The 27,569-nt window shown below is 39.4% G+C and overlaps 1 protein-coding gene across 1 annotated transcript in view; it reads right to left on the bottom strand.

The window, feature by feature from the left end:
• ADARB2 (adenosine deaminase RNA specific B2 (inactive)) overlaps positions 1-27,569 on the bottom strand; it is a 651,932-nt gene that overhangs the window by 60,347 nt on the left and 564,016 nt on the right. Inside the window, exon 5 of the mRNA XM_020990375.2 lies at positions 5,723-5,891. Within this exon, the coding sequence (XP_020846034.1) occupies positions 5,723-5,891 (169 nt within the window). The remainder of the gene's footprint in view (positions 1-5,722; positions 5,892-27,569) is intronic.

The following is a 27,569-nucleotide window of genomic DNA, read 5'->3' as shown; positions in this document are numbered from 1 at the left end:
TGTGCTCTGGACTCTCCTTCTCATATCTGTGAAGGAAGCATGAAGTGTGATCCACAGACTCCTACGATCAGCAGTGGAAAATGGTTTGGAGACCATTTTCATCTTGGGGAAGTATTTCAGAAATCCTTCCTGGCATCCAACTACTTAGCAGTTTCCAAATCTGTATATTTTGAAATGTTTTCATTTGAGCAAATAGGATTCAGGATAAATTCTTGTCTACATTTAAAAAGCCTTGTCACCCCAACCCCATATGGTTTATAGTTGTGAGCACCTGCCCACGTACTTGGCATAGTCTTCTAAGATCATATGGTGCCAGTAGGAATGAGTTATTAGGGAGCTGTCAGCTTGTCAAGAAAAATAAGACAAGTTAATATACTAAGATGTTATTGGGGCAAACTCAGTTATGGCCAAGCAACTACTGTCTTAGAATGCTTTCCAAATCATATTTGAGCTCATCTCCTTTTTGTTCAGTTCCCACCCATGCTAATGGGTTGTACAGATGCATGAAGTATCTGCTTGAGTGATCCTATCGATCATATGATATTGGTGGAGTTGGGGGACAGAAGGGGCATAGGTGGAATAAAAGACTGTGGAGGGACCAAGGAGAAGCAAGTTCTTAAAAAGAGACAAGCACAGTGATTAAATCCAATGATTAAAGATTTGAAAGAATGATCCTGAGACTTCATAATCTCAAATCCAAGGAGGGGGAAACTGTTTCTAGTCATCGTATACAATGAAGTTCAATGATAGATGCTTGTCTTGAAGAAGGAGGACTGTCCTGAGCATCCTTCATTGTTGACCCTATGTTACCCTTCCCTTCACCACAAGAGTCTGACTTTTGTAATGCAATGAGCACTGGTCTTGGAGTTAGTCTCAACTCTGCTACTGATAAGCTATGCAACCTTGGACAAGTCATTTCACATTTCTCACCATTATCTTTACCTTTCTGTCAAATAGGGATGATAATAAAACCAATCAGAGAGGTAGCGTGGCTTGGTGGAGAGAGAGACAGCCAACCTCAGTATTAGGATTCAAGTCTCTTCTTGGGTACATATTGGCTTGGTGACCAGCACAAGTCACTTATTCTTTCAGTATTTCAGGTCATACTCTAAAGCGGGGGACCAGATGCTGATCTTAATTGGTAGAGGGAGCTCTTCACCATGGAATCATAGGTCTAGTTCCCTGTTCCCCTCCTCCCTAATAATTACACCATCTCTCTTACAAGATGTTGTGAGAATCAAATGAGAGCATGAATGTATAAAAAGGACTTAATAAACCTAACATGCTAAATAAAGGTCAGTTATTAGTATTCAACCCCCTGTCTGGGGGAGGGGGAAGAGTAAAGAAGTATGGAGAAAGAAAGTTCTATGTTCCATCTAGTGACAGGCCCTACCTTCATGGCCAACATTATGAGTAGATAGGGGGGCAATTTGAGAGATAAATATTTCTGGCAATGACTGCAGTCAGGAATGGCTTATTCCTTTGAGTTGTAAAGGCTTGTTGTCCCTTGAGAAACTCACTTGAGAGGAATAGTACCTTAAACTATCATCGCCTCATATTTTAATTTAGTTAGGAGGTAATATTTACTAGCTGAGACTTATGCAGTGCTTTAAAATTTGCAAAGCACTCTATTAACATCGTCCCATTAAGTTCCAGCATTATCCTCCTTTTTCAGATATGGAAACTGAGACTCATGGAAGTGAAGTTACTGTGTCTGAGGCAAGATTCAAACTTGGGTTTTCTGGACTCTGTGCCTAGCGTTTGATCTACCACACTCATCTACCTCTCCCTTAGGATTATCTTAGAGTTTCACATATTTCACAGAATCTCAGTGTTGAAAAGGACCTCAGAAGTCATGGACTCCAGTTGGTAACCATCAGGTATCTCCTCTATGTAGCATCCTTGACAAGATGTCATTCAGCTTCTTTTTGAAGACTTCCACAAAGTGGAAACCTTGCAGGTTTCACTCCTGCAGGGGCATATTTGGTCTGGAAGTTTTGCCTGATGTCAAGCCGAAAAATTCCCTTTGCAACTTCTGCCCATTGTTTCTACATCTGCTCTCTGGGGTCAAGTTAAACAAGATTAAGTCCTTATCTGTCATAAGTCAGATACTTAGAAATATCTACCATATGCCCCTCTGTTATTTCTTTTCTTAAATACCACTAAGTGCCTTCAACTGATTCTCATATTACAGCTAATTGGTTCCAATCATGAATCCCCTGAAGGGGTCACGTATTCAAATTCGCACTATTTGAAGATTATAATTATATAAATGGTAATTGATTTGAGTCTTCAAATAATGTGATCACTTCAGAGGGATTCATTATTCTCATGAATTGGTACCTAGCAGTTGTAAGTGTAATTACAGTGTGGTAAAGTGAACAGAATATTCAACTTGAAATCAGGAAGTCCCGGGTTCAAATACTCCCTCAAATGCTAAGTAGTGTTGGGTTATTCTCCACAAGTCATCTAATTTCTCTGGCTTTAATTGCCTCACCCATAAAATGAAGGGCATTGGGGCTCACTGACCTCTATTGTCCCATCTAGCTTGAAATCTATGATTCCATGATCTACGAGGGAAGGTTCTCCATTATTCCAGGTGGAGCTGGCAAGGGATGGATGTGTTCTGAGGTTCAGGGTAATTGGAAAAAAAAAAGCTTTTGGAAATGGGATAAATCATGGAGGAGAGGCTGCCACAGAGGCTCTGTGAGCTGAGGCAAGATGAGGCCAGGGGCACCAAAAAAAAAAATTAAATAAAATAAAAAGGAGAGGGGCTGAAAGACTTGGTAGGAGGCTACCAAGCTTGTTCAGCTTCTCAGATTTACCTCGGGAAGGTCCCGCTCTCTCTGAAATCATGGTAAAAATAAAATGAGATGTTCTGTGCATTTGTGAGTGAGGTTTGTGATTTCTTATGCAGAAATTGACTATACACAACCATATGCTTCAACCAGACCATGTCATGGCTATTAGATGGTTGATATGGTAGCCATTATTGATTTGAGGTGCATTTGGTCTTTTTATTTTGAGATGAAAAATAGGTTATACCAATCTCTCATTTTCCTAACATTTATAGGACTCATCTCTCTCTCTCTCCCCCCCATCAGAGAATACGTGGTTTTTTTGGTAAATCATATAAACGTTGTGAGAAAATACAGTATGTGCTCACATGGATTAATAATTAAAACTTTCTAGGTGACTTAACTATCTTGCTATTTTTAGGAAGGGAAGTACTCTGGTTGCTTATTTGGTATATAGTTGGCATAAAGCATTCAGTGAACATCTAGATGGCACAGCAGATAGAGCACTGGACCTGGAGTCAGGACACCTGAGTTCAAATGTGACCCTCAGATATTTTTTTGGTTGTGTTATCCCAGACAAGTCACTGAACCTGTCTACTTCATTTTCCTCATCTCTAAAAAAGGGACTATAATAACACTGATCTTGCAGGGTTGTTGTGAGGATTATATGAGATAATATTTGTCAAGTGCTTGGCACAGTTCCTGGCACATATTAAGCAATTAATGAATACTGTTCCCTTGCTTCCCTTCATTCTAGCTGCCTCTCATTTTACAGTCTTTAATCTGGTCTCTTCTTTTGGATAGCTATACAAGAATTACATTGGTTTAAGAGGGGCTGTGGTGGTGAGCAAGAGCTGTAGAAAACAATTAGGAAATCACTTTGGAGGGGAAGAGTTTGAGATATTGTATAGAGGCTAGATTTCTGGTCTTGGAGTCAGGAAGATCTGTGTTCAAAACCTTCCATAGACATTTACTATGTAACTCTGGACAAATCACTTTAATCTGAGCCTCAGTTTCCTGAGCAGTTTTCCTCCATCTGTACAATGATAGTGTTAACTTGATGGTCTCTCAGGTCTCTTCCAGCTCTAAATCTATAATATCTAATATTTTCATTTGTTGTGGCCCCAAAGCAGCCTCTTATTCATTCCATCACACTTCTGCACCTATTTGAGAGGTACATCAGAAGTGCTGATTGTTACTTTTACTAAAACATTTTTTCCCTCTCTCTCTCTCTCTCTCTCCCTCTCCCCCTTCTTTCTCTCTCCCTCCCCCCACATTCTTTTAAAGGAGATTTTATAAATCCAACTGCTCAAAGCCAAGACAGAAAGGCAGGCGCTCCAGCCCTTCTCTAAATGAAGAGGCTTAGTCCTTACAAAGATCTGCTTTGCAGTTCCATGATGATAATGTGATCACCCTTTCTTCCCAGCTCGCCCCAACTTTCTCCCTCATTGTACCATGGGGTGCTGTGAGGGATGGGACTCATTTTCTTTTTAGGAGCTTTCTACCAATGGATCTACCCAGTTGTGGAGGCCTCCTGTCCTTGGAAGGATATCCTAGTAATCTACCATCATGGGAAATTGTCCAGCCTGCTCTGTGGAGCTCTTTCAGTGCTGGGAAAGTTTTAAGTATTGGAGTTGAATATTCCTCAGCCTTTCTACAATGTTGCATTAGCTTTCCTGTCAGAGATGAATCTTCCTCAGTGTTTGACAGTGATCATTTGCCCAGTGTGTGGGGACCCTTCCATGAACCAGTCAGAATTCCCAGAGCCCTGAGGCCATGTGGAACCATTAATCCTATTGGAAATGGCTGCAATTTCACCCCAGCCTAGCATATCTATCGATGCTGACTTGGCAAGCCTCCAGAGCCCAAATGAAAGTTTACCAGGGAGAAGGTAACATTGATCCAAATAACATAACAGTGTATGTAACTGAACATGCTTTGAAGCAGGATCGATGCAATTATATTTTTCAGAGAGAGTAATAGCTCTCATCTCCCAAGAGACAGTAGTGCAGGTTTTTGTTTTTTGTTTTTAACATAAGGCAAGTTCTGGGATTAATAACAGAGGGGTGAAAATAATGATTTCCATTAAATTCAAACTGAAGGAGGTGTGGAATATACAAGAAGAAACTCTTGATTCCTTGCTTATTTGCTAGTGTCCAGCTGGATCCAGAGCAAATTGATCCCATTTGTTTAATAAATTTTCCTAGTCTCCCTTGCAGGTGAAATGATTAATCAACCAGGAAAGTGCCTCAACTGGCAGTGAACTGGATATAAAAGGATGGGACAAAACATTAAATTTAAAGGAGTATCTGTATCTGCTACTCAATTCCAGTCGTTTCACCTACTGTCTAAGATGGTGTTTTTAGTATTGTAGAGAAGGAGCTCTAATTGCCCATGCTTGGATCCCTGATAGCTGTATTCTTAATATGACTTCTGTCCTTTGGAGAAGGTTTTAATGACAAATACCACTGAAGCGTGCATGCAGAGGATGTGTGTGTGTGTGTGCGCACACACATAAGCCTTGAAAATTGCCTGCGAAAATAACTCATTGTCAGGAGATATTCATTATTAGGCAAGAGAAACACCAGTAAATGAGCAGGATGACCAGTCTTTCAATCTTCCACCAGTCCTGCATGCTAATACAGCTGGTGCTCAAAGAGTTGGCAGTAGGCTTAATAAGAACATATACTTTATGATTCATATCTAATCATTAGGGGTGGAAAATCTGCCAGAACGAAAAAAACCCATCTGATCCTACTCTGTGGAATAGCTAGTTCTGGTTTTCTCTGGGTACTGGGGCACACATCAGCCTAAGACACATAAACACTGTCATAAAGGAACCATGAGTTCCGATGTCCAGAGGACAGATTTGTTCCAAGAAAGACCATAAAGCATTTCTCAGGCATCAACAGCGTTCAATTTACCTGAGGTGCAGCTCCAGCTGTGAGTAGAGGAAGTAAACAAATGCTCTCCTCGCCACAATCTCAGCGTGGCAGTCATTGACCACGAGTCCCTGGTCATTGATGTATTCTCCATTTATGCACTTGGTACCGGATGACAGTGCAATTACCTGAGCATGCCTAACATCCAAGCCTGTGGAAACAGACACAGAGAAGACTTTCAAAATGGTGGGAGAGCTCTTTGGAACCCTTGCCTTTGAAGGATCCTGTAGCACCACCTTTTCAGTGGTGGCTCTTGGAGGAGGCAAAGGGTATGGGGGAAGGAGAATTAGATGTGAGGATGAAGAGGTGGGTTTCAATTTTAGCTCTGTTGCTTACTAGCTCTACGATGGTGGACAAATGACTTACTTCAGCCCAGCCCTTGGTTTCTCTGTCTGTAAAATGGAGATATTATGCATATACTTTCTACCTCTCAGAGTTGATGATAGATTTTGGAAACTCTTAAGCAGCTTACAAATGTGAACTTTTATTAAACTACTCCCTCATATTCTCCCCAGTCCCAACTTATCCTGTTGCTCTCAGACTGAAAAAGGGCCTATATACCAGGCAACAAAAGTAGAAAATTAAAGTTTTGTTTCAAATCTTGTAGCCACATCATTTGATGACAGAAGCAATGAAGATCACCAATTGATTACTTGGCTTATGGGCTGTGGAAGATACTTTTTGGAGGGTTTCCTTTCCACCTTCCTTATAATATGGCTATTGTCATTCTATCACTGAAAAATCAGAATAGGTTTTCATTTCTAAGGTTCTCACATTGAAAAGATAAAAAGCACACTGAATTCAAGTTTCAGCACGACTATCTGGATCAGAGCTATCAAAATCTTGTTGTTGTTCTATTGTTTCAGTCATGTCCAACTCTTTGTGACACGATTTTGGGTTTTTTTTGGCAAAGATACTGGAGTAGTTTGCCATCTCCTTCTCCAGTATCAAAACCTAGGTTTGTCTTATTCCTGAGGGCAATTGGTCATTTCATGATGGTCTGTAGGTGGTCTTCTATATTTTAGGCTTGGGGTTATGATGGAGGTGGGAATGGGAGAAGAGGCAGCACTGGAGAATGGCCACCATGGAAACTCAGTCCAGTGATCTGGAATCATGGAAATGATTCCAAATTCCCAAACTGTTTGACAAAGGATGATTCACTCTGCCCAAGCTATCAGATTAAGATTGAAAGATGGCATTGCTGTAGTCTCTGTGTTGTAGGAGGTTTCCCTTTCACATTGTGTTCCTCTGTCCCCTTTTGCCATGGGACCCATGAAGGTGGTAGCTTGTTGCTGGCCCAGATCAATGTCAAAGATGACTTGGTCTGTTCCACTGAGCTCATAATCTGAAGTTCAAGAAAAAGTGTCAATAGGAGGTAGACTCTTATAAAGTTTAGCAATCCTACTTCATCTTGTTCAAGGTAGGATTCTTCAGAACAATAAGGGGAAAATATAGCAGGCCTTTAAAAGTATTTGGGAATCAGAGCTGGAATTCAAAATTTGGGTTATTAGCCAATCAGGACAACAAATGCTCTCAAGCTCTGGAGTTTCTAGACAAGGTTCTAACCAAAGCTTTATAAAATATACACAGTATAGGATTTCATAGTGCATGCCATCCAGTCTTAAGTTGCCTGCTTTTCTGACTTTACTGGGCTTTGTCATGTTTTAATGAGAAAAACTCTAAATCTTTAGAATTGAAGGTTCAGTGGTTTTAAAGAACTTGGAGGCACAATATATCATATGCGTACCCTCTGTACCCCAAGAACACTTGTAAAGAGTATCACATTGACAAGAAGTCTACCTCTGTATGAAGAAGAGTAAACCATATTGATCCAAAGCCCAAGAACAGCCCACTTGAGTTGCAGCTGAATGCTTTGCCAAACATGTCCACTTTCAGTGTGATATTACACAGATTGATTTTGGGGGGAGCTGGAGGAAGGTGGGTCTGTGGGAAAGGGAGGGCAAAAACTCTCCAAATTATTCTGGCCCCAGTGACATCTCATCAATGAGTAACCAAGTAGCAGGCCAACTTGAATTTTTCATTGAGAGCTATAATCACTTGTTATGGGACACCCATCCAATAAGATCTCCAAAGTGAAAATTTAGTAGAGATGTGATTAAGGCAAACAGCCTCAGGTGGGAGAATTCTGTGCTTGGAATATTAAAAACTCAGGCTTAGTTGGGAATAGAGAGTTTCTCTTGGTGAAATGTTTTATATACTCTTCTTTCTATACACATTCCCCCAGGATATCTGCTTTGCCCTGTTCTCATTTTTTGTGGCCATATCTTAGGAATAATATGTTCATGCTATGGATCTCATAGTGATAGAGACTTGCTTTTCACAGGGAGAAAACATTGAATAATGTCCCAGATGATCAACAATGAAAATTAAACTGATTTTTTTAGTTCAAAATCACCAGGCTGTGTATTTCCTGTAAAGAGATATGGGACAAATGGAAGATAAGCAGAGGTCATAATGGCTTCCATTTTATTTAAAAGCTCATTTCTAAGGTGCCTGACATCCTTTCCCAGCTCTTTGGATTGGCATATATGGCCAGGAGCCCTTTCCCTCTGTTCTCCTCCCTCATTCTTAAATCCCAAGAAAGAACGGACTAGCTGTTTCTTAGGGCATAGATGAATGACATAGATTTTCATGGATTGGTAAGAGGAATGGACTCCTGAAGGCTAGCTTCTCAAATCTAGCAAGTAAGTGTCCATTCCATTTACTCAGGGCTTCCCTATAACAATGAAATTGAAGCTAGCTTTTTAGGTCTGTGAAAGAGGGTGTTTATGAGTGTGATATGCTCCTTCCTTCCTGTGTCTTTCTTTCTCATTCTTGGATTCTGCTCCCACCTTCTCCTTTTTCAAAGCTTATTCTGAGCAAAAGCTAGAAGTTCATTCACTTTTTTAGGACCTGAAACAGATGGGTGATTTCATTGAAATGGGTGTTTCATTTGCTGGCAGATTTCCATCCCTTCACATCTTGGTGGATTCTTTTGTGAGTTACTGACATCAACCAGATTTTTCACCGGGCAGCTACCAGATGATAAGTTTTTGTGAACTTTGTAAGGCATACTCCTGGTCCATTGCAGCACCTGTATACATAGGCATACAGAGAGGATGGGAGCATGAGCTACAAGTAAGTTGCCTTAAGGGATCCTACTTGGCCCACCCCTATGCCAATATTTGAAGTCTTCCTATCTTGGTGGGACTTGCCATAGTTTGTAAGCTATGCTGTAACCTTTAGGAACTCAGAGACACTTTTATGCTCTGCAGAGAAGGATTTTCGTAGAGTATTAGATGAAAAGTCATTTTAAAGCTTTTATTATGTGGCAAGCAATGCTGCTAAGCACCAAGGATGAAAATACAAAAGCAAGATAGTCTCTGCCTTCAAGGATCTTGCCTTTTAATTGGGAAGAGGGGGATTGGTGGCCAGGGAAGGGTGTTTCGGTTTATAAAGTCATAGGGATGATGAGGGGAATTATAGAAAAGTTGACATACCCTTTCTATTATCAAGGGAAATATTGGTTTGGTTGTGGTTCTAGAGATAGAAAGGAGATGTGGGGATGGGACGGAGAATAGGCACAAGTTTGATGATGAGAAAGTCACCCAAGCAGAATGTGAAATATAGGTGGGTGTCATGTAGATATAGTGGGCTATGTGACACACTCATCAATCAGTTCAACACACTCCTAAGGTAGGAGTTTCACAACCAAAAGGGCTAAGTTCTCCAATTATTCACACTAAATGAGTGTTAAGGTTTACAGTGTTACCTTTCCCAGGTAACACAGCACTTGCATTTTAACAGGGACAGAGGCTTATATAGCAAGGATTTGCAAAATGCTATACGTATATTATCTCATTTAATCCTCACAACCCTGTAAGGTAGGTGATTGCTATTTTGTAGATAAGGAAATTGAGGTGGAGAGAGTTTAAGTGACTTGCTGAGGATACAAATACAATGAATGAAATGATCTCTAATTATAAGGACCTCATATTTTACCAATGTAGCCTTGACTACCCTGGTCCTCATTCCCAATGTTCCCAAGCTTCTGACATAAAATAAATTCTTGTGGTTTTACCTTCACACCATAATTTCTCTCCTCTATTAATTAACATTCCTTCCACCAAAGACCTACTCTCATGCCTACTGTAGCATAAGGTCAGTCTGATCTACAAAGCTGGGAAGGCTTTGAGTAAGGGCCCAATAAGAGCCGGCCATGGCAAAGATTAGCCTGGCCAAGTTTAGAGAGGATTATTGCCTGGTCAGCCAAAGGGTATTGAATTTTTTTAATAGCAAAAGAAAGTCATGAAGGCCAATTAAGAGGGTCTAGGGAAAGGAAGTACACACTCTGATGGACTCAGAGATCTTCAAAGTCATCGAGTCCTTCTACTGTAGGTCAATAAATACTTGTTGATTAATGAACATCTGAGGGCACAAAAGTTATCCTTTCATAATAGAGCAGGTGTTAGTGAAGGGGGTGTGTGTGTATTGGGAATAGGACACTAAATCTATCTATAATCTCAAAGAATCTACAATCTAGTGGGAAATAAGACAATACTAGGTATGTACAATTATAAAATGGTGTATGTGTATAAATATATATATGTATATATCTAAATATATGCATGTTAAATATATATATATATATATACATATAGGATCACTGTTCTAGAGCTGGAAAGGACCTTTGAGGTTATGTAGTTTAATCCCCTCATTTTACAGATGAGGAAACTGAGGTTCAGAGATGTTCAATGACTTACCTATGGTTATATAGGTAGAAAGATTCAGAGGGAGAATTTGAGCCTAGGTCTTCTGATTATAGAGACATAGCTCTTTCCACATCTCTCCTTCCCTCCCCTCTCCTCACCCATAAATTGCTTTGCAGACCTTAAAGTACTATATAAGTGCTATCATAATGTCCAATTATGTTTGGCCCTGAAGGGTGGTTAGTATTTGAATAACTGGAGAAGACCAGAAAGGGCATTTTAAGTGGAGAAATAACTTCTGGAAAGTGAGGGAGTGAGAATGAGGCAGGGCAGTGGTGGTGTGTATAAGGAGATGGGTCTAAGTAGTACAGACAGTTTATGGGATGAGGAGTAGTGAGAAATAAAGTTGGGGAGGTAGGATGGAGTTAGGTCATGGAAGGGCTTGGTAACCAGGCAGAGATAAGCTGATCTATATATAGTTTATACCTAAATGTCTCTAAAAATTTTCAATTAAAAAATGAAATGTGACAAGACTTAGTGTATAGTGAAAGAGTATTGGAATCGGTACTGGAGGTTTTGGGTTTGAATCACAGCCTGGCAACTAACTTGCTATTGCTACTACTACTACTGCTGCTGCTGCTACTGCTACTGCTACTACTACCACTGTGTTGTTGTTCAGTCATTCAGTTATATCTGACTCTTTGTGATCCTGTGGGTCATAGAACACCAATACTGTCCATGGGGTTTTCTTGGCAAAGGTACTGGAGTGGTTTGCCATTTCCTACTCCAATGGATTAAGGCAATAGGGTTAATTTACTTGCCCAGGGTCATACAGTTAGTAAGTAGCTGTATTTGAACTCTGGTCTTCCTGATTCCAGGCCTGCTGCTCTATCCATTGAGCCACCTAGCTGCCTCCACTATTACATGTGACATTTGGTAACTCATTTAATTTTTCTGGGCTTCAGTTTCTGCAACCACAAAATAAGACGATTGAATGAGATGATCTCAAAGTTCCTTTGCAGATATAAGTCCCGTGATACTTGAGGGACTGAAGAAGAGGCATCATTCCAGGGAATTATACTTGCCCAGAGCACTAGGAACGGGAAAACCATTAAAATATAGTCATAGGGTAAAAAAGTAGGACAATTCAGAGGGAAGTGCTAGCAACAATTCCTTTAAAAATAATTTTAAAGGTTAGAATCGTATTCAAATAGAATTTAGAGTGATTCAATTCCAAAGTTAATTTTCCTTTGTGTTTTGTTAAAACATTCCTTAACAATTTTCAGAAATACATTTATATTTTTTCTTGAATCTTTTATTAGAGCATAAATAAGCTCCCTGAGGGCAGGAAGTATATTTTCTATGGAACCACGTGGCCAAGTGCAGTACTTGTGTTACAGGGACATTCAATGAAGGAATGTAGATTGCTTGAAATAATCCTGTCTTTGATACTATTAGGTATGTGTGACTTTGCCTTTTCTTTTAAAACCACTCTTTCTCTGCCAGGTCAGCTTTAAAAGGCTTACTTGGGCCTCCTGCTGTTTTCCAAGTCTACTTCCTGCCAAAGGCAGTCTATTGCTGCCACACTTGTTTTCCTATTTGAAGCAAAGGCAGGCTCAAGGGGAAAAGGGACAGGAAAAAACACTGTCTTTGTTGTTAAACATTTAATAAAAACCACCTGGTGAGTGTGTGGGTTGTCTAAATGTGTGTATTCCATATCCCACAATCTAGTGCTTGATTAGAAGCAATTTTATATCATTCCCTTAGCGTTTTGGTATGCAAGGCTTGTCTTTTCAAATAGATTGGAAGCTCCTTGAGGGCAGGACCAGTTCTACTAAGGCACAATATATAGAGCACTGGGCCTGGAGTCAGCCACACATGACTTCAATTGTGGCTGCAGACCCTTACTAGTTGTGTGACCCTGGGCAAGTCACTTAACCTCTGCCTAGGTTTCCTCAATTGAAAATGGATATAATAATAGCATCTACTTCCCAGTGTTTCTGTGAAGATCAAATGAGAATAGTATTTGTAAATCATTTGGTGCCTGGCACATCGTAGGTGCTTAATACATGTTTCCTTTCCTTTCGCTTACAGTGCTTAGCACAATTCTTGGTATGTAGTGGGTGCCTAATTTGTTGATCACTTGGGATTCTATCTGGAGTTTTAGAACCAAATCTCCATGCCCCTCTAGGCAAACACATACATTTATACATGAACACGTGAACAAACAAAAATTTGAATTTTTTTTCCATTTTCATTTTGGATCAAACAATGATAGAAAAAAAGTGATGACAGGAGAGAAGGGAAGAGAAGATCAAGTAGCAGTGAGGGAGAGAGGAGAGGAAAACAGAACAGGAAGGCTTTGGGCAAAAAGATGGGTAGCAGGAGTTGGTGGAGTAACACATTAACAGATGATAAATGATTATTTCTTGTTACTAAGTAAAGAAAAGCTTCGAAGTTGGGGGTCTGTACATTAATCACTTAGCAACAGTGAAGTACTTACTGTGTGTCAACCACAAGGCTAGGCAATGGAGATACAAGCACAAAGAACAAAATAATCCCCACTCAAAATGGGTTAACATATCAGGAGCTTCCCTGTTGGGGAGTTTTGCTAGCAAGGTTCATTTTCTATCTAGATTCCAGCTTTTCTTTGGTAATACTGGTGTCACATGCAGTGTCCACACAGAGCTTTTCAGGGCTCATATTTCTGTTGTGAGGACATTTTAAATCACTTTAAAATCATGCAGGAATGGGATTTAAATATGATCATAAGAGACCAGTCATTCACCTGCACCATCTTGCCATCTGCCCTGTTGCTGCATCTTACTTCTCCCTCCTGAGATTAGTCTGTTTTGCACCTGATCTCCAGAACCCCAATGCCAGGCATTGGGGGATTTAAGCCATCCAATTTTAGAACTATTGCCCTGGGGCTGAGTGGCCTGGCTTGAGTACTGAGTGAGCAGGAATTTTACATAGCCCATTCTATCTAGGCAGATTCCAAACCATACTTCACATATCATTCAGCTGTCCACCTAAGCCATCTTGCCATCTGTTGTGCCAAATGGACCCCCTTCTACTCCACCTCCTTCCCATGTCTTGCTCTGAGTGCTGTAATCAAATTAATACCATTGTACCACTGATTTTGGAAAGGGCATGTTAATGGGTTGCCCTATGGATCAACTCACCATTCTTGAGACTCTCTCCAAACCAAAACACTAATAGTCAACATTTACCTATCTGTATTTTCCTAATTGTGTTAGAGTATGAAGAAATTGACAGCAAGGTCTGTCTCAATTTATGTTTGTAACCCTTGGATTTAGCACAATGCCTGATCAAGTAAATACTTCTTTCCTTCCTTCTCTACTTTATTTCCTTTTCTTTCCCATCTATTCCCACTTCCTTCCTTCCTTCCTTCCTTCCTTCCTTCCTTCCTTCCTTCCTTCCTTCCTTCCTTCCTTCCTTCCTTCCTTCCTTCCTTCCTTCCTTCCTTCCTTCCTTCCTTCCTTCCTTCCTTCCTTCCTAGAATGTGACTGATACTACAGAATAATGGAATGTCAGAGCTGAAAAGAAGCTGATGGACCATCAACCAGACTACTTATTGTTCCTTGAATGTGACATTCCATCTCCTGCCTCTGTGACTTAGCCCACATTTGTCTCTCCTGCCTAGCATGCAATCTGTCTTCATTTCAGCCTCTCAGAATCCCTTGTCTTCCTTAAAGGCTCAGCTCAGGGATTACCTCTTCAGGTCCAATCTCAGAGCTCTTTCCTTCCTTGAATTACTTTCTATTATTCTCATTTGTGTATAAGCTTGATGAACACCCCCCTCCCCAACTCCTATCCCTAGTAGAATGGAAACTTCTTGAAGGCAGGAACTGATAATGTTTTTGTCCCTGTATTCCCAGAACCTAGCACAGTGCTTTAAATGAAGTACAAACTTAGAAATGTTTGCTTAATGAAAGTGAATTTTTGGATCTGTTCCCTCACTCTTCCCCCATTTTACAAACAAACTGAGGTTAAAAGAAATTATTGAATATGGGATAGGGCTGGAGACTGATCTGGGCAACTTAATTTGTCCCACCTGAGCACTTTTTAAGTTGTTAATTTTGGTTTAAAAGCAAAACAAAGCTAATAGGACTCACATCACCCCCTCCCTCTTCTCCCTACCTTGAACCCTTTATTTTCCTAACTAGAGCTGAAAGAGAGATTTTAGCAACAGGTAAAAACTAGGCTTGGTTCCTTTTCTTAAATAGCAGTCTAGCATCTTGACCAAATTTCTACTCAGTGGTTTTAATTTAGACATGTACTTGACAAAGTTTTATTTCCCACCAGCCATGTTGAGCCCATGGCTCTTCAGACAGGAGGAATTCAGTAGGCTGAACTGATAATCATTTAAAAACAGAGCCTGATTCTGTAGGGATTGAGGGTGAAGTGAGCTGCTTACCTAGTAACTCTTGTCAGGGGCTCTGGGGATCCATGGCATTGCTCCAAAGGGGCAGCTGATCAAAGAAGATTCTGGTTGTTCAGAAATGGTTAATGAGGGAGCTATTTTCACCCTGAAAGGACTTTGTAGAAAATGGCTTACCGTGAGGCTTGCAACTGAGAGTAATGGGATATCTTTTTTGAAAATGTCATCAGTATCTAAATTTCATGAGTGTCTTTGAAATTGGGAAATAAATAGTCATTCATTTTATGAGAGCTGTAGCTAGGAATAAGTTTCCATGGGACAACCCAGCTGGAGACTGGGGGATTTGTCCAAGGTGATAGAGCTGGAGCTGAGAAGCAGGCATTCTAGGCAGAAGGAAAGGCATGAAAAAAAGGCATGGAAGTAGGAAACTATAAGTTATATTTAGTGGATGGTATTAAATTGACTAATTTGAGTGGATCAGAGAGTTTCAGTAAAGCCACAGTAAGAGAAAAGGCTAGGTAGGATCATAGCTATAGACCTCCAGAGACTTTTGAGGTCATCTATTCCAACTCCCCTATTTAACAGATGAAGAAACTAGGGTCCAAAGTGGTTATGATTTGCTCTAGGTCACACAATTAATAAGTAGCAGATTCAGCATTTAAAACCAGATATGTTGATTCCCAATCTAACATTCTTTCTTCTGTACCCTTGTGTTGGCCTTTGATTGTCAGCCCATAATACCCAAGGAGTATGGGTATTATTTGATTAATAATGAAGAGTAACTGATGGCTCGTGAGAGACATGATAAAAATAATGCTTTAGCAAGATTAATTTTGCATTGAAGGTAGGATAGATTGAGAAAGAGGGAGAGTGGATTCAAGGAAATGGGTTTCTAGTTCAGTAATCTAGGTGTGAGATGATGGGACCCTAAATTAAGTGGTGTTGGCAGGGATGGATTGGCAGGAAAGGGGGAAGTAAAGGAAGTGAAGGGATCTCTCAGTGGATATGGTGGCTTGGAAACAGAGAGTGAGCATGAAGGGAGGATTCAAAAATAACTTTATTTTTTCCAGCCTCAGTTCATGGGAGAATGATGGTGCCATGAACAGAAAAAAAAAATAGAAGGAATGGGAGAACTCGGGAGAAGGAATGGAACTGAAAATTACCACTGCCTATTCTCCCATAGCCATCCACCAATTCTGTGATTCATAGAGTAGTATTAATTGTTAATGAATAACATCAATGGACAAGTATATAAATACACTGCCTATTAGCTGGGATTCTATTAACCAGACTATGGCACACATTTCCAGTACCATGATTACTGATGTTTGTAATGAAATTCCTGATAAAATGTAGGATCATGAAATGCCTGAACCCATCAAATGGACTAAAATATTTTCATCAAAGTGTACTTTTACTGTACTCTATTTCTAAGAACATTGCTCATTCATATTTGATATGCACAGTACTAGTATTTTATGTGCTAAAAGTATCATGAAAGACCTTATTGGGGATATATATGTTCAGGAAAGGGGCAGCAGCATGGAAGGAGTGCTGTTAGATCCAGATGAAAGCACCTAGGTTCACATCTATCTCTCATTGGCCTCTTACGTGATCTTTCTGGGCCTCAGTTTCCACATTGGCATAAAGAGAGGACTAAACTGAATGATGTTGCCCTCTCCCTCCCCTTCTCCCTCCCTAGGTCCAAATTGATGATTTGAGGTGATCAGCTAACCTTTCAGCAAAAATGGAGGAGAAGAGAGGGGAAGTTCTAGTAGTCTATTGGTATCCTTCAGCTTCTAAAAGGAGAGCATAACATGAAGAATAATATAACTGAACAAGTCCTATAAATAAACTATTGGTTGAATTCCAGTGAATTCCAGTTGAATCCTTTATGATACATGTATGGGAAATACTGGATTGGAATCACACAGTTTAAGAATAGAGTGATCAAATTCTATGTCACTGTCCAGTCAGATAAAATCATGATTTCTTCAAAGTATTAAAGGATGCATGGTGATGCTCTGCTAATTAGAATATTTAAATGTAGTACATAACAGAGGATTTAGGGGCAGGGTGGCATAACAGAGAACTGACCTTGAAGTGAGGAAAACCTGAGTTCAAGTCCTGTCTCAGACAAATACTGGCTGTACGACCCTGGGCAAGTCACTTAACTCTTGGTGTTCAAGTCATCTCTCTAAGACAATAGGTTGCAGAGAAGGTGCTGGCCTGAAATTACAGAGGGAGTTTCCCTATATCTTTGAAATTAAAGGACTAAGTCCTTATCCCATACTATACTAATAGCAATAGCAGATTTCCTTAAAGCAAGACTCGAAATGTTTCTTTGACTGGCTATTGTATCATTCTGAGTACAAAAGACTAAATGAGGCACAATAATAAATTACATTAAAAAATATGCTGTTGAGTGTCTGCTAAATAGCCTTTGATGAATAAGGATGGCTTAAGTTTGAAAATTAGGCCTTCTGCCATGAGTAAAGAAAAGGAATTTCTCGATGGTGTATTGCTCGTTCCTGACAAAGAATGAGAGTAAATGGTAACTTTAGGAATTTTAAAGCAAGATGAGGTCAATATAGTGCTGTTTAAATGGTCCTAGGGGCATTTGAAGGGCCTAGTTCTGTGGTGTGCCTCACAGAAAGGACATTTTTTTTTCATTGAGATGAAGGAAACAGGAGACAGATATAAAGTCAAAGCAGAGAGAGATAGAAATGGATTGGCCAGTCCTGGTTTGCAAAGTTTTTCTAAAACAGCAGATCTTAACTGGGGGTAGGAGGTGGGGAAGCTACCTATGGACTTGGTGGGAAAAATATATTTTTATTTTCACTAACCTTAGCATTTCCTCCCAAGTGTTATTATTATTACTATTCTTTTTAAGTGTTATTCTGAGAAGGGGTGCATAGGTTTTACCAGACAGCCAGTGGGGTCCATGATACAAGAAAAGATTAAGGACCCCTATTCTAAGGCTCAAAAAAAAAATGGAAAAAACCCTTTCCATTCTTTCTTGTTCTTATATCCAATTCTTTAAACATTTTCAAGGATGAATTCCTTCGAAAATCAAGATTCAATAGTAATGATTTAAGTTAGACATGGTCTATGCCAGCAACTTTATATTACTACTTCCACAGGACACACTAATAAGAGTTAGATGATTATAATACTTTATTAAAATGTTAATTGTATTATTTTATTGTATGTTATATAACAATATAAAATCATTAATTAAAATATTAATTGTATAGTGGTTATACAATACTGATCCAAAAATAAACTGTATCCCTGAAGTGAAATCTTTTAATGTGTTTAGGTATATAGTAAAAAAAAAATAAAATTAGTGATAGGTTCATATAAATCAGATTTGGGTTTGAGGTACAGTTCATGTTCCTACCAATATGGGTAATTACACAAATTATTTCTGCCAAAGCAGAGAGCATGCAAGAGTTAAAGGAGTTTCCACACCAGGTCTTCCAAATACTGATAAAATTACAGGTTTCAACCCCTCCACCCCAAATCTAGGATTCTACAAAGTGATATGATTGAATCTAGATATAGAAACACCATAGACAAGGTAAAAGTTAAGACAGGTTAAGGCCCAAGGTATAAACAAATTATGAAGAATATGGATTAAAGTAAAACCAGACTTATTTCCCAAATCTAGGATTATAAGAAGTAGGGGGCACTCCTCCAGTTTTTATGATAGCTTTTGGAAACATCTTACTAAAAACCTACTTGAGAATGAGGCATTTTGGTATAACTTGCTCCAATAATATAATCTAATTCCAATATACAGGAACTTTTAAAGTTATGAACTTAATTACAGAAAAAAAATGCTACAGGCAAAAATTTCATGTAGGTTGAAGAAGAATTTAAGTACTTAGCCTTCTGAAGTGGTATTATGGAAGGCAGTTGTGATAGAAAAGTAGGCATTTTTCTATCCTTTTCTATTTCTGCTATGTACCTTCCCATTTTCTCTCCAGGTTCTACCCATAAACTAAGGTTTTAGGAGTTATCTTCTGAGTATTCTGTTGGTTACTAATAATTGTCAATACCCTGAGTTTTAGCAAGCACTCATCAAGTACCTACTGCTTACAGAACTCTGTAATGGCAGCTAAATGGTCCAGTGGATAAGGATCTGGATGTGGATGCAGAAAGACCTGAGTTTGAATTCTTTCACAGATAATTAACTAGCTCTATGGCCTTGGGCAAGTCTTTCTTTAGCCTCAGTTTCCTCATTTTCCAGAGGGACAATGATAGCATCTATTTCACAAGACTTTTGTGAGCATTAAATGAGATAATATGTATATATATATATATATATACATATATATACATATATATTTAATATTTTTCTCTTTCTTTTTAGTTTTCAACATTTACTTTTATAAGATTTTATAAGTTCTAAATTTCCCCCCTCCCCCCCTCCTCTCTCCCCAAGATGGCATGCAATCGGATATAGGCTATACATGTACAATCATATTAAACATATTTCTACATTAATCATGTTGTGAAAAAAGAGCCAGAACAAAAGGGAAAAAATCACAAGAAAGAAAAAACAACAACAGCAGCAACAACAACAACAAAATGAAAAAAAGAACAAATAGTATGCTTTGATCTTCATTCAGGCTCCATAGTTCTTTCTCAGGATGTGGATAGCATTTCCCATCATGAGTCTTTTGGAATTGTCTTAGATCATTGCATTGCTCAGTAGAGCTAAGTCTAACAAAAGTTAGTCATTGCACAATATTGCTGGTACTGTGTAGTTCTCCTGGTTCTGCTCGCTTCACTCAGCATCAGTTCATGCAAGTCTTTCTAGGCTTTTATGAAATCCACCTGCTCACCTTTTCTTATGGAATAATAGTATTCCACTATATTTATATAACATAACTTGTGTAGCCATTCCCCAATTGATGGGCATCCCCCCAATTTCTCAAATAAAATATTTAAGCACCTTTCAAACCTTCACATACTATATTAAATGCTAGCTATTATGGATAGGTCTCTTTTAATATAAGAAGCTTCATTTAGACACCCAAGGGATGGGCAATTCCTTCACTTCGAATTACTTACGTGAAAGAGTCCAACAAGTTAAGTAATACCTAGTGGTTACCTTCCTATCCTATGGGTTTCTTTCTCTGTCTGTCTGTCTGTCTGTCTGTCTGTCTATCTAAGCTATCTATCTCTATCTGTCATCTATCTATCATCTATCTATCTATCTATCTATCTATCTATCTATCTATCTATCTATCTATCTATCTATCTCTGTCTCATCTATTTTACCTAACCTATCTATCTCTCATCTATTTTACCTAACCTATCTAATTGATTTTATCAATCCTATCTAATATAATATATTTTTCTTATCCAATCTACCTATCTACCTATCTATATTCACAAATAAATGAGGGGCACACTGAACACAACCAGATGCAAGAGGAAGATTTAGAGTCAAAGCTTGGATGAATCACTTGATCTCTTTGGACCTCAGTTTTCTTATCTCTACAATGATGGATAAAAAGATTAAAGCTAGAACCAGACTCAAAGGCACAGGGTCTTTGTGCCATCATCTTTCCTAGGAGATCGAGGCTTATGGTTCCAAGCTTTATAAAAAAAGTAACCTTCTTGGATTCCTCTAATGACATTCTGTTTTGATAAAAAAAATGATTACTTATGGAATTTTGGTGAACCGCTTCGTTTAGTTTCCATTCCCTGAAATGGGCAGCCTGAATTAACTCGTCTCTATGTGAAGGTTTGAACCTAGATATTGAGGAACACCACCACTGCCAATTTATTAATATCACTTCCTCAAGGTGAATAGCACCAATATACTCAGTTTTTGGAAAGAATCTTTATGCTAAACCAGGAAGCATCAATGATGTAAATCCAATACAGCAACAGCACTCTTTAGCTCTTTAAAAAGTAGTTTCATAGAAGTTTCTATCCAGAATCAGATACCGTGTGAGCTGGAAGGGACCTTAGAGATGATACGACCCAAATCCCAAGATGAAGAAACCAAAGTCTAGAGAGGGAAAACAGCTGGCTCACAGTCACACAACGAGTTGATAGAACTGGTAGAACTCATATCTCCTCCAGTTTCCTTTTCTCCGTAAACTGATTTGTGTGTGTGAAAAGAAAATAGCATCTCCAAGAAAGAAATGGAAGGACAAAGGAAGCCAATACTCATTAAAGAATGAAATCACAAAATTACATAAATTACAATGAGGATTAAATGATTATATCATTATGCATTTTACATATAGCTATATAGATAGACACTATACTTTCCCTAGGGGTCTTGTACAGAATCATTTCCAACCATCTATTTTCTAGTACTTTGTCCATTCTAGTTTAATGATTCAAGTAATGGGGCTTCTACCACTTCCCTTGGGAGAGACTATTCCACAATTTAATAGCTCTCACCATTAGCAAACTTTCTTGATATTCAGCCTAAATGATCTTCTGCTCAATTTCATTCCATTACTCCCGTCATATCTTTGGCAATTCCTATCCCTCGCTGGTGTTTACATCCTTTGAATATTTGCAGAGACTATTATAATCTGCCTACAGCCCCATCCCTTAGTCATTGTTTATCCAAAGTCAACATTATGTTCTTTTAATCTTTCCCAGTGATTCAATCTGTCCCCCTCCTTAACAATTTCTGTTTCCCTTCCCTGAATTTTTCTCTAATTCAATAATAATCAAGCTCATTTAAGGATGCCTGACTTGGACCTGGGGCTAAGTTAGAAATGTAAAGGCCTAGAAAAAAAAAAGACAAGAACAACTAGAGGGTTAAAGCAGAAGTTTTCCTGGAGATCTTTTTTAGTTTTCACTCACTACAAGTGAAAAAAAAACCAAAACAAACCCAAAACCCACTTACATTGGTTTGTATAATCCCCTGCCTCCCCATCCTTTAGGGACCTTCACCTCTTAAAATATACTAAATGAATTTTATGAGCAAGCCGTTTTGCATATTGCATATTTATATTCCCAAACAAATAAAGTGACAAGATCAGTCAACTTTGAGTAGTCAAATAAATTTTTATACACACATATGTATGTATGTATGTATATTTTTACATTTCTCCTCAAAGTTTCTTAGGTTCTCCCCCCCCATTTGCAAAAAATATTTACAGTTCTAATGCTGGTACCTTTCAGAACAATTGGTTACATTACTACTCTTATAGTAGTGGAGGTCATAGGATGAGTAGCTGTTATAAAAGATATGCACAAACATGTCACAAAAATTGCCTAGTAATTATACTGGGTCCAAAAATCAAAAGACACAAACCACTGTTAATTCTGGCCCTGTAATCTTTTAGGGGTGTTAATCATGTTTGTCATAAATTTAATGCCACGATTTTTGTTGTTATTCAGTCATGTCTGACTCTTTGACCCCATTTGGGGTTTCCTTGGCAAAGATATTGGAATGGTTTGCCATTTCCTTCTCCAGCTCATTTTACAGATGAGGAAACTGAGGCAAACAGGGTAAAGTGACTTGCCCAGGGTCACACAGCTAGTAGGTGTCTGAGGCTGGATTTGAACTCAAGAAAATGAGTCTTCCTGACTGCAAGTCTAGGACTCTATCCACTGGGCCACTTAGCTGGTACAATAAGTTTTATTATCACCTTCTATTCAAAGAGGAGGAGGTGGTGGTAGGAGGATAGAATGGTTTATGCTTACTTTGGCCTTCCCTTTCCTATGGTTGAATGGCAGGAACAATGATCCACTCCAGAGGCTGTAATGGGGGTGGGGTGTGTGTGTGTGTCCTTTCTAGCTAGTGTTTTTTGTTTTGCATATTACTCCTGCTTCTCAGAGTCCCCCACCTGCAGGCTCTCCTTGCTTTGATATTGCCCCCTCACTAATCAGAGTCCCATTGAGGAGGATTCTTACCTGGCTCTATCTGGTATTGGATATAGAGTCAGGGAGGCCTGGGGATAAATTCTTCTACTGTTAGCTGTGTGAGTGTCAGCAAATCGCTTAGCCTCCCTGAGACTCCCTTATCTGTGAAATAGAGGGGTTTGAATGAGACGGCCTCCAAGCAGCCTTCCGTCTCCAGTTCTATGCTCCCATGATGCTGTGGTTCTGGAGGTAACACTCCCATGCTTCCAACCTTTCTTGATGACTTCCCAATACATCACAGTATCACAGAATGATGAAATGGTCATTTGGGCAGTCAAAACCTAATAGTTAACCACCTTATGTTTATTTTATATTTATCTGTATATACATGTCTCACTTGATAGAAAGGAAGCTCCTTCAGAGGAGAGATCATTTCACTTTTTGTTTTTGTATCTCTGTGTCTAGCATAATGCTGTGCACATAGTAGGCACTTAATAAATTCTTGTTGATTGATAGATTGGAACTCTGAGCATGGTTCTAGGTACTACCATGCTTTACCACATTCCAGAGTACCTCTATAAGTACACCCTTTCATTGTTCATGATTCGATGAAATTTAGTATTTGTTACATCTAGAGGATGAGAGGAATTAGAAAAGTGAAACATTAATTCCATCTATCGGCTTGTTTGGGCCAAATGAGACCAAATCATTGCTTGATTTATTTTCCCTACTGAACTGAACAGTTTTTTTGACTGAATTGGGTGGTGGGATTTGGAGCTGGGCAAAGGCAGTTACAGACTTCTATATTCTCTTCCACAAATATTATTGCTCTGATATAGCGTCAGGATAGGGCTTATACTGCTATAGTGATGGGGCACAGGCTTAGCATTGCAACACATGTAGTGATTAGCTGTAATACGAGGAGCAAAGGGTTAGGTTTTAGGAGACTTGGGTTTGAAGCCCCACTGTGCAGCCTCTTCAGACCTGGAGGCAGCTTGGTGATGCAGTGGATAGAGAGGTGGGCTTGGAGTCAGGAACACCTGAATTCAAGTCTGGCCTCAGACATTACTAGTTATATAATCCTGAACAAGTCATTTAAAATTTATCTGCCTCAGTTTCCTCAACTGTAAAACAGGGATAATAATAACACCTAAATGCTTGTCACAGTGCCTGGCACATAGTAGGCACTTAATAAATACTTGTTACCTCTTACCCCTTACAGATCTTAGTTTCATCTCAAAATAAGAGGGTTGGATTGGATAATCTAAGGTTCATTTTGGTTTTGACATCCTGTGATTCTGCCTTTGAAAAATTAAAGAGTTTGAGCATCTTCCTAGGAATGGTCAATGTGGAGGGATTCTTAATATTTTACCTGTCATGGCAGTCTAGTGAATCCTGTGGACCTCTTCTCAGAATAACATTTTTTTAAAATAATATTTAAAAAAATTCACAATGAGGGCAGCTAGGTGGCACAGTGGATAGAGCTCCGGCCTTGGAGTCAGGAGGTCCTGAGTTCAAATGTGGGCTCAGAAACTTGACACTTACTAGGTGTGTGACCTGGGCAAGTCACCAGCCCCAATTGCCTCATCATCAAAAAGCAAAAAAATAAAAAATCACAATCGAAAATACAAAAGCAGTTAGAGGTTAGTGATAATGAAGATGCATTTTTTTCCCTGTCAAGTTCACTGGCCTCCAGAAATTTACCCATGGATCATTTGAGGGTCTGTGGACATCACATTAAGAAGCCTCTGGTGTAAAATTATGTTTTAAGGAATTGTAAAGTAGGATGCCCTTATAACCTGACTCATTCTTACAAAGATTCAGGTGACACGAGTTATATAATGTTCTCAAAGTTTAAAAGAGATTAACAAGAGAGGGTTGAAAAAGCCAACATATAAGGTAGTATTATTCTTGGTAAAAAACTAATATAACTTGAGAGGCATAGCATCGTGGGGACACGGAATAGATCTCAGAATCAGGAAGACTTGGGCTCAAATCCCCCTATTGTCTGTTTGACTTTGGGCAAGTCACCTAACCTTTCAGTGTGCCAGGCAACTCTTTAAGATGGTAAATGCAGAGTTGTTGCTAATCAGTCTTGTTAGAGGGAGTTTGCTTATCAGGAGTTGTACCTACCAGTGAAATCAGAGTCCTGAAAAATCTGGCTCTCCTATATCCCTCACAGTGTACTCATAAAGGGCTTCCGCTGTACGTCATCTGCATTTGTTTAGTACAGATATTAAATGTTATAGTCATACCCCCTTAAGAAAGAAAAAAAAAGAATGACCAGAAATGATTGGCAATTAAGAGTTTGAGAAATATTTGTCTCCCCATTTAGGATGGACAGGCACCTCGCTCTATTAACAACTCAGTCTCCCACATCAAAGAAAAAAACATGAGGAACTGGATGTGATTGCTAAGCAGTCCCTATTCTTTCACTGGAAGTGTCTGCCACGAAGGACTTCTCTCAAGCAACAAAGCCAGGAATAACGAGAGTATAAAGCTGGCGTTCATGAATAATTCAAAGGGGCCGAGGACTTTAAATGGAGCAGTTTTCCTCATTGGTAAGCACCACCCTGATGCCTTTGAATTTCTTCTTAGTGCTATTGTTCTTGCGGAGTAGGGTGGGGGAATCCTATTTTTTAAAGAGCCAAAGATGGGGGGAGGGACCAACTTCAGTCTGAGTCTAACTGCCCCCTTCGGCTCTTTTGAGGGTAGATGTAAATTTTGCCTATGGTTCTTTCACATCTTCTGGCCTGTTGGGAGGTTGGTGGTATAACTGAAATTTCTGTTTTACTGAGGAACAGCTCAGTAATACCCACAGTCCCCAATTTGCCAATGCTTCAGTCAAGAATATCCTCTATCATGAATGAGTTCCCCAGGCAGGAGTTGGGCCTGTCTTCCTCATTTATACGGAATTTGCTACTAGAAGGGATTTCTTCTCACCTCTCATGTTGCCTGGCTTAGGACCTTTTTGCCGCCCTCCATTATGCTTGTATCAGTACACGATGAACCTCTTACTGCATCTGATGAGCCCCCAGTGACAGCAGGGAACTGCCACCAGAAATCCTTACTCCTTCCAAGGGCCCTGTTTCCACTTTTTACCCCTTCCTGGAGATTACTACTACCACTGCCTATCCTCCTTTAAATGCAAATCCTATGGGAAGATCCTTTCTTCCCCATTTTCCATCCTTTCTTTCTCCTGCCAGAGCTCCCTTCAATTCTTGCCACTAGAACTCTCCTCCCTGGTCCCATTCCTTACCACTCTTTTGGAGACCTTGTCTCAGCCCCTCCCACCCTTTAACTCCTTCTTCTGCCATGAGAGCCTCATCTAAGGATGATAACAACAACAACAACAATAATAATAGTTGTTGTTGTTCCACATTAAGCACTAAAATAGACCCTAAGGAGATCATGATAGTGAAACTGTCCTATATTGGATTAGAAGTTAGGGGACGGCTTTGACATTCAGTAATATGGTATTTTTTCTGATGGGCAAAATATGGTGTTCAGTTTGCATTTTAGGAGAGGCTGACAAAGTGAAGCTTTCTAGAGGACCCATGTCTTCTATAGGGATAGTGAGCATCCTTAACATTCTATCACATGAAGATTAGTGAAAGAATCTAATTGGAGTTATTTAAGAGAGGAGAAGACTTCAAGTATTTGAAGGGCTGTGTGTAGAAGAGGGGTTCTTATTTCTGTGGATCTCTGCAGGAAAATGAATATTAATGACTCAATGTGTGTGTGTGTGTGTGTGTGTGTGTGTGTGTGTGTGTGTGTGTGTGCGCGTGTATAATTCAAGTGGAAGCCACTGAGAGACAGATTCTGATTCAATCTGAGGTACAGTTTCCTAAAACAAGCAATAGCTATCCTAGCAAAGAATGGGCCATCTCATGAAACAGCAGGTGTTACAGTACAAGAGATGTTCAAGCAGAAAACAGATGGCCATCTGTCATGGACATTGGAGATGTTTCAAATAGGGCTTGCACTAAATTACCCCTAAGGTCTCCTCCAGCTCTGAGATTCTGTCATTCTCCTGGTTAAAGGAGGTTAAAGAGTAGGTCACATGAAACATTCACCCAATTTCAGCTACAACCATAGATGTGGGTAATGCTTTTATGGACGCATGAAGAATGGTATTTCAAGAAAGCAAAATAACAACATTATTGGTATGCTTTCTTTTTCTTTTCTTCTAATTGAAGCTCTTTGGGCAATTAGACTTCAGTGGAGACTGGTTGTTGAAAAAGCCAGTTTGTTTTTCTCAACAATACAGTAATGCAGAGTACTTTGGGGACTGTGGTGCACCCCAAAGCTGGGGAATGGGAGGCCTAATATCACAGCATTTAGGGTTGGAAAGGCTTTTCAAAGAGCATCTTGTCCAACTTTCTCATTTAATTGGTGAAACTGAGGACCAGGGACACATTTCCATAGGCCATAGAGATTTTTAAGTCGCAGTGTGAGGACTGGAACCTACATCATCTGATTCACATCTAGTACTCTTCTGGGCCATCACACTTCTTGCTCTGAGCAGAAAGTTGTTTTCCTTCTTTTTTTTCATGTGCTCAATCAATTCCCAAGATAAACTGCAGTTATAAAGGAGGAATTAAGCAAAGAGGGCCATATGGATTTATCCTATTCTTACTGCCACAGCATTTGCTAGCTAGCCAGTTAATAACATTTATTATGAAAAGCACTGGGAACAACTCTCTCTTTCTTACATCTCTTCTGTTTGGCTCAAGGGAGGGTATATGAAATAACGGTATCAATAACATCCTTCCTGGCACGTAATAGTGGTAAGTGTGGTATGGTATAGTGCCAGAATTTTATAAAGCTCAAACTTCACAGTTTAGTCTAAAGGGCCTACAAT

Source organism: Phascolarctos cinereus, unplaced genomic scaffold (genome assembly GCF_003287225.1).
Source record: "Phascolarctos cinereus isolate Bilbo 61053 unplaced genomic scaffold, phaCin_HiC Scaffold_1;HRSCAF=81, whole genome shotgun sequence".
NCBI classification, from domain to species: Eukaryota; Metazoa; Chordata; class Mammalia; order Diprotodontia; family Phascolarctidae; genus Phascolarctos; species Phascolarctos cinereus.
Note: the sequence above shows the minus strand (reverse complement) of the source record. Positions and strands in the feature narration are given on the sequence as shown.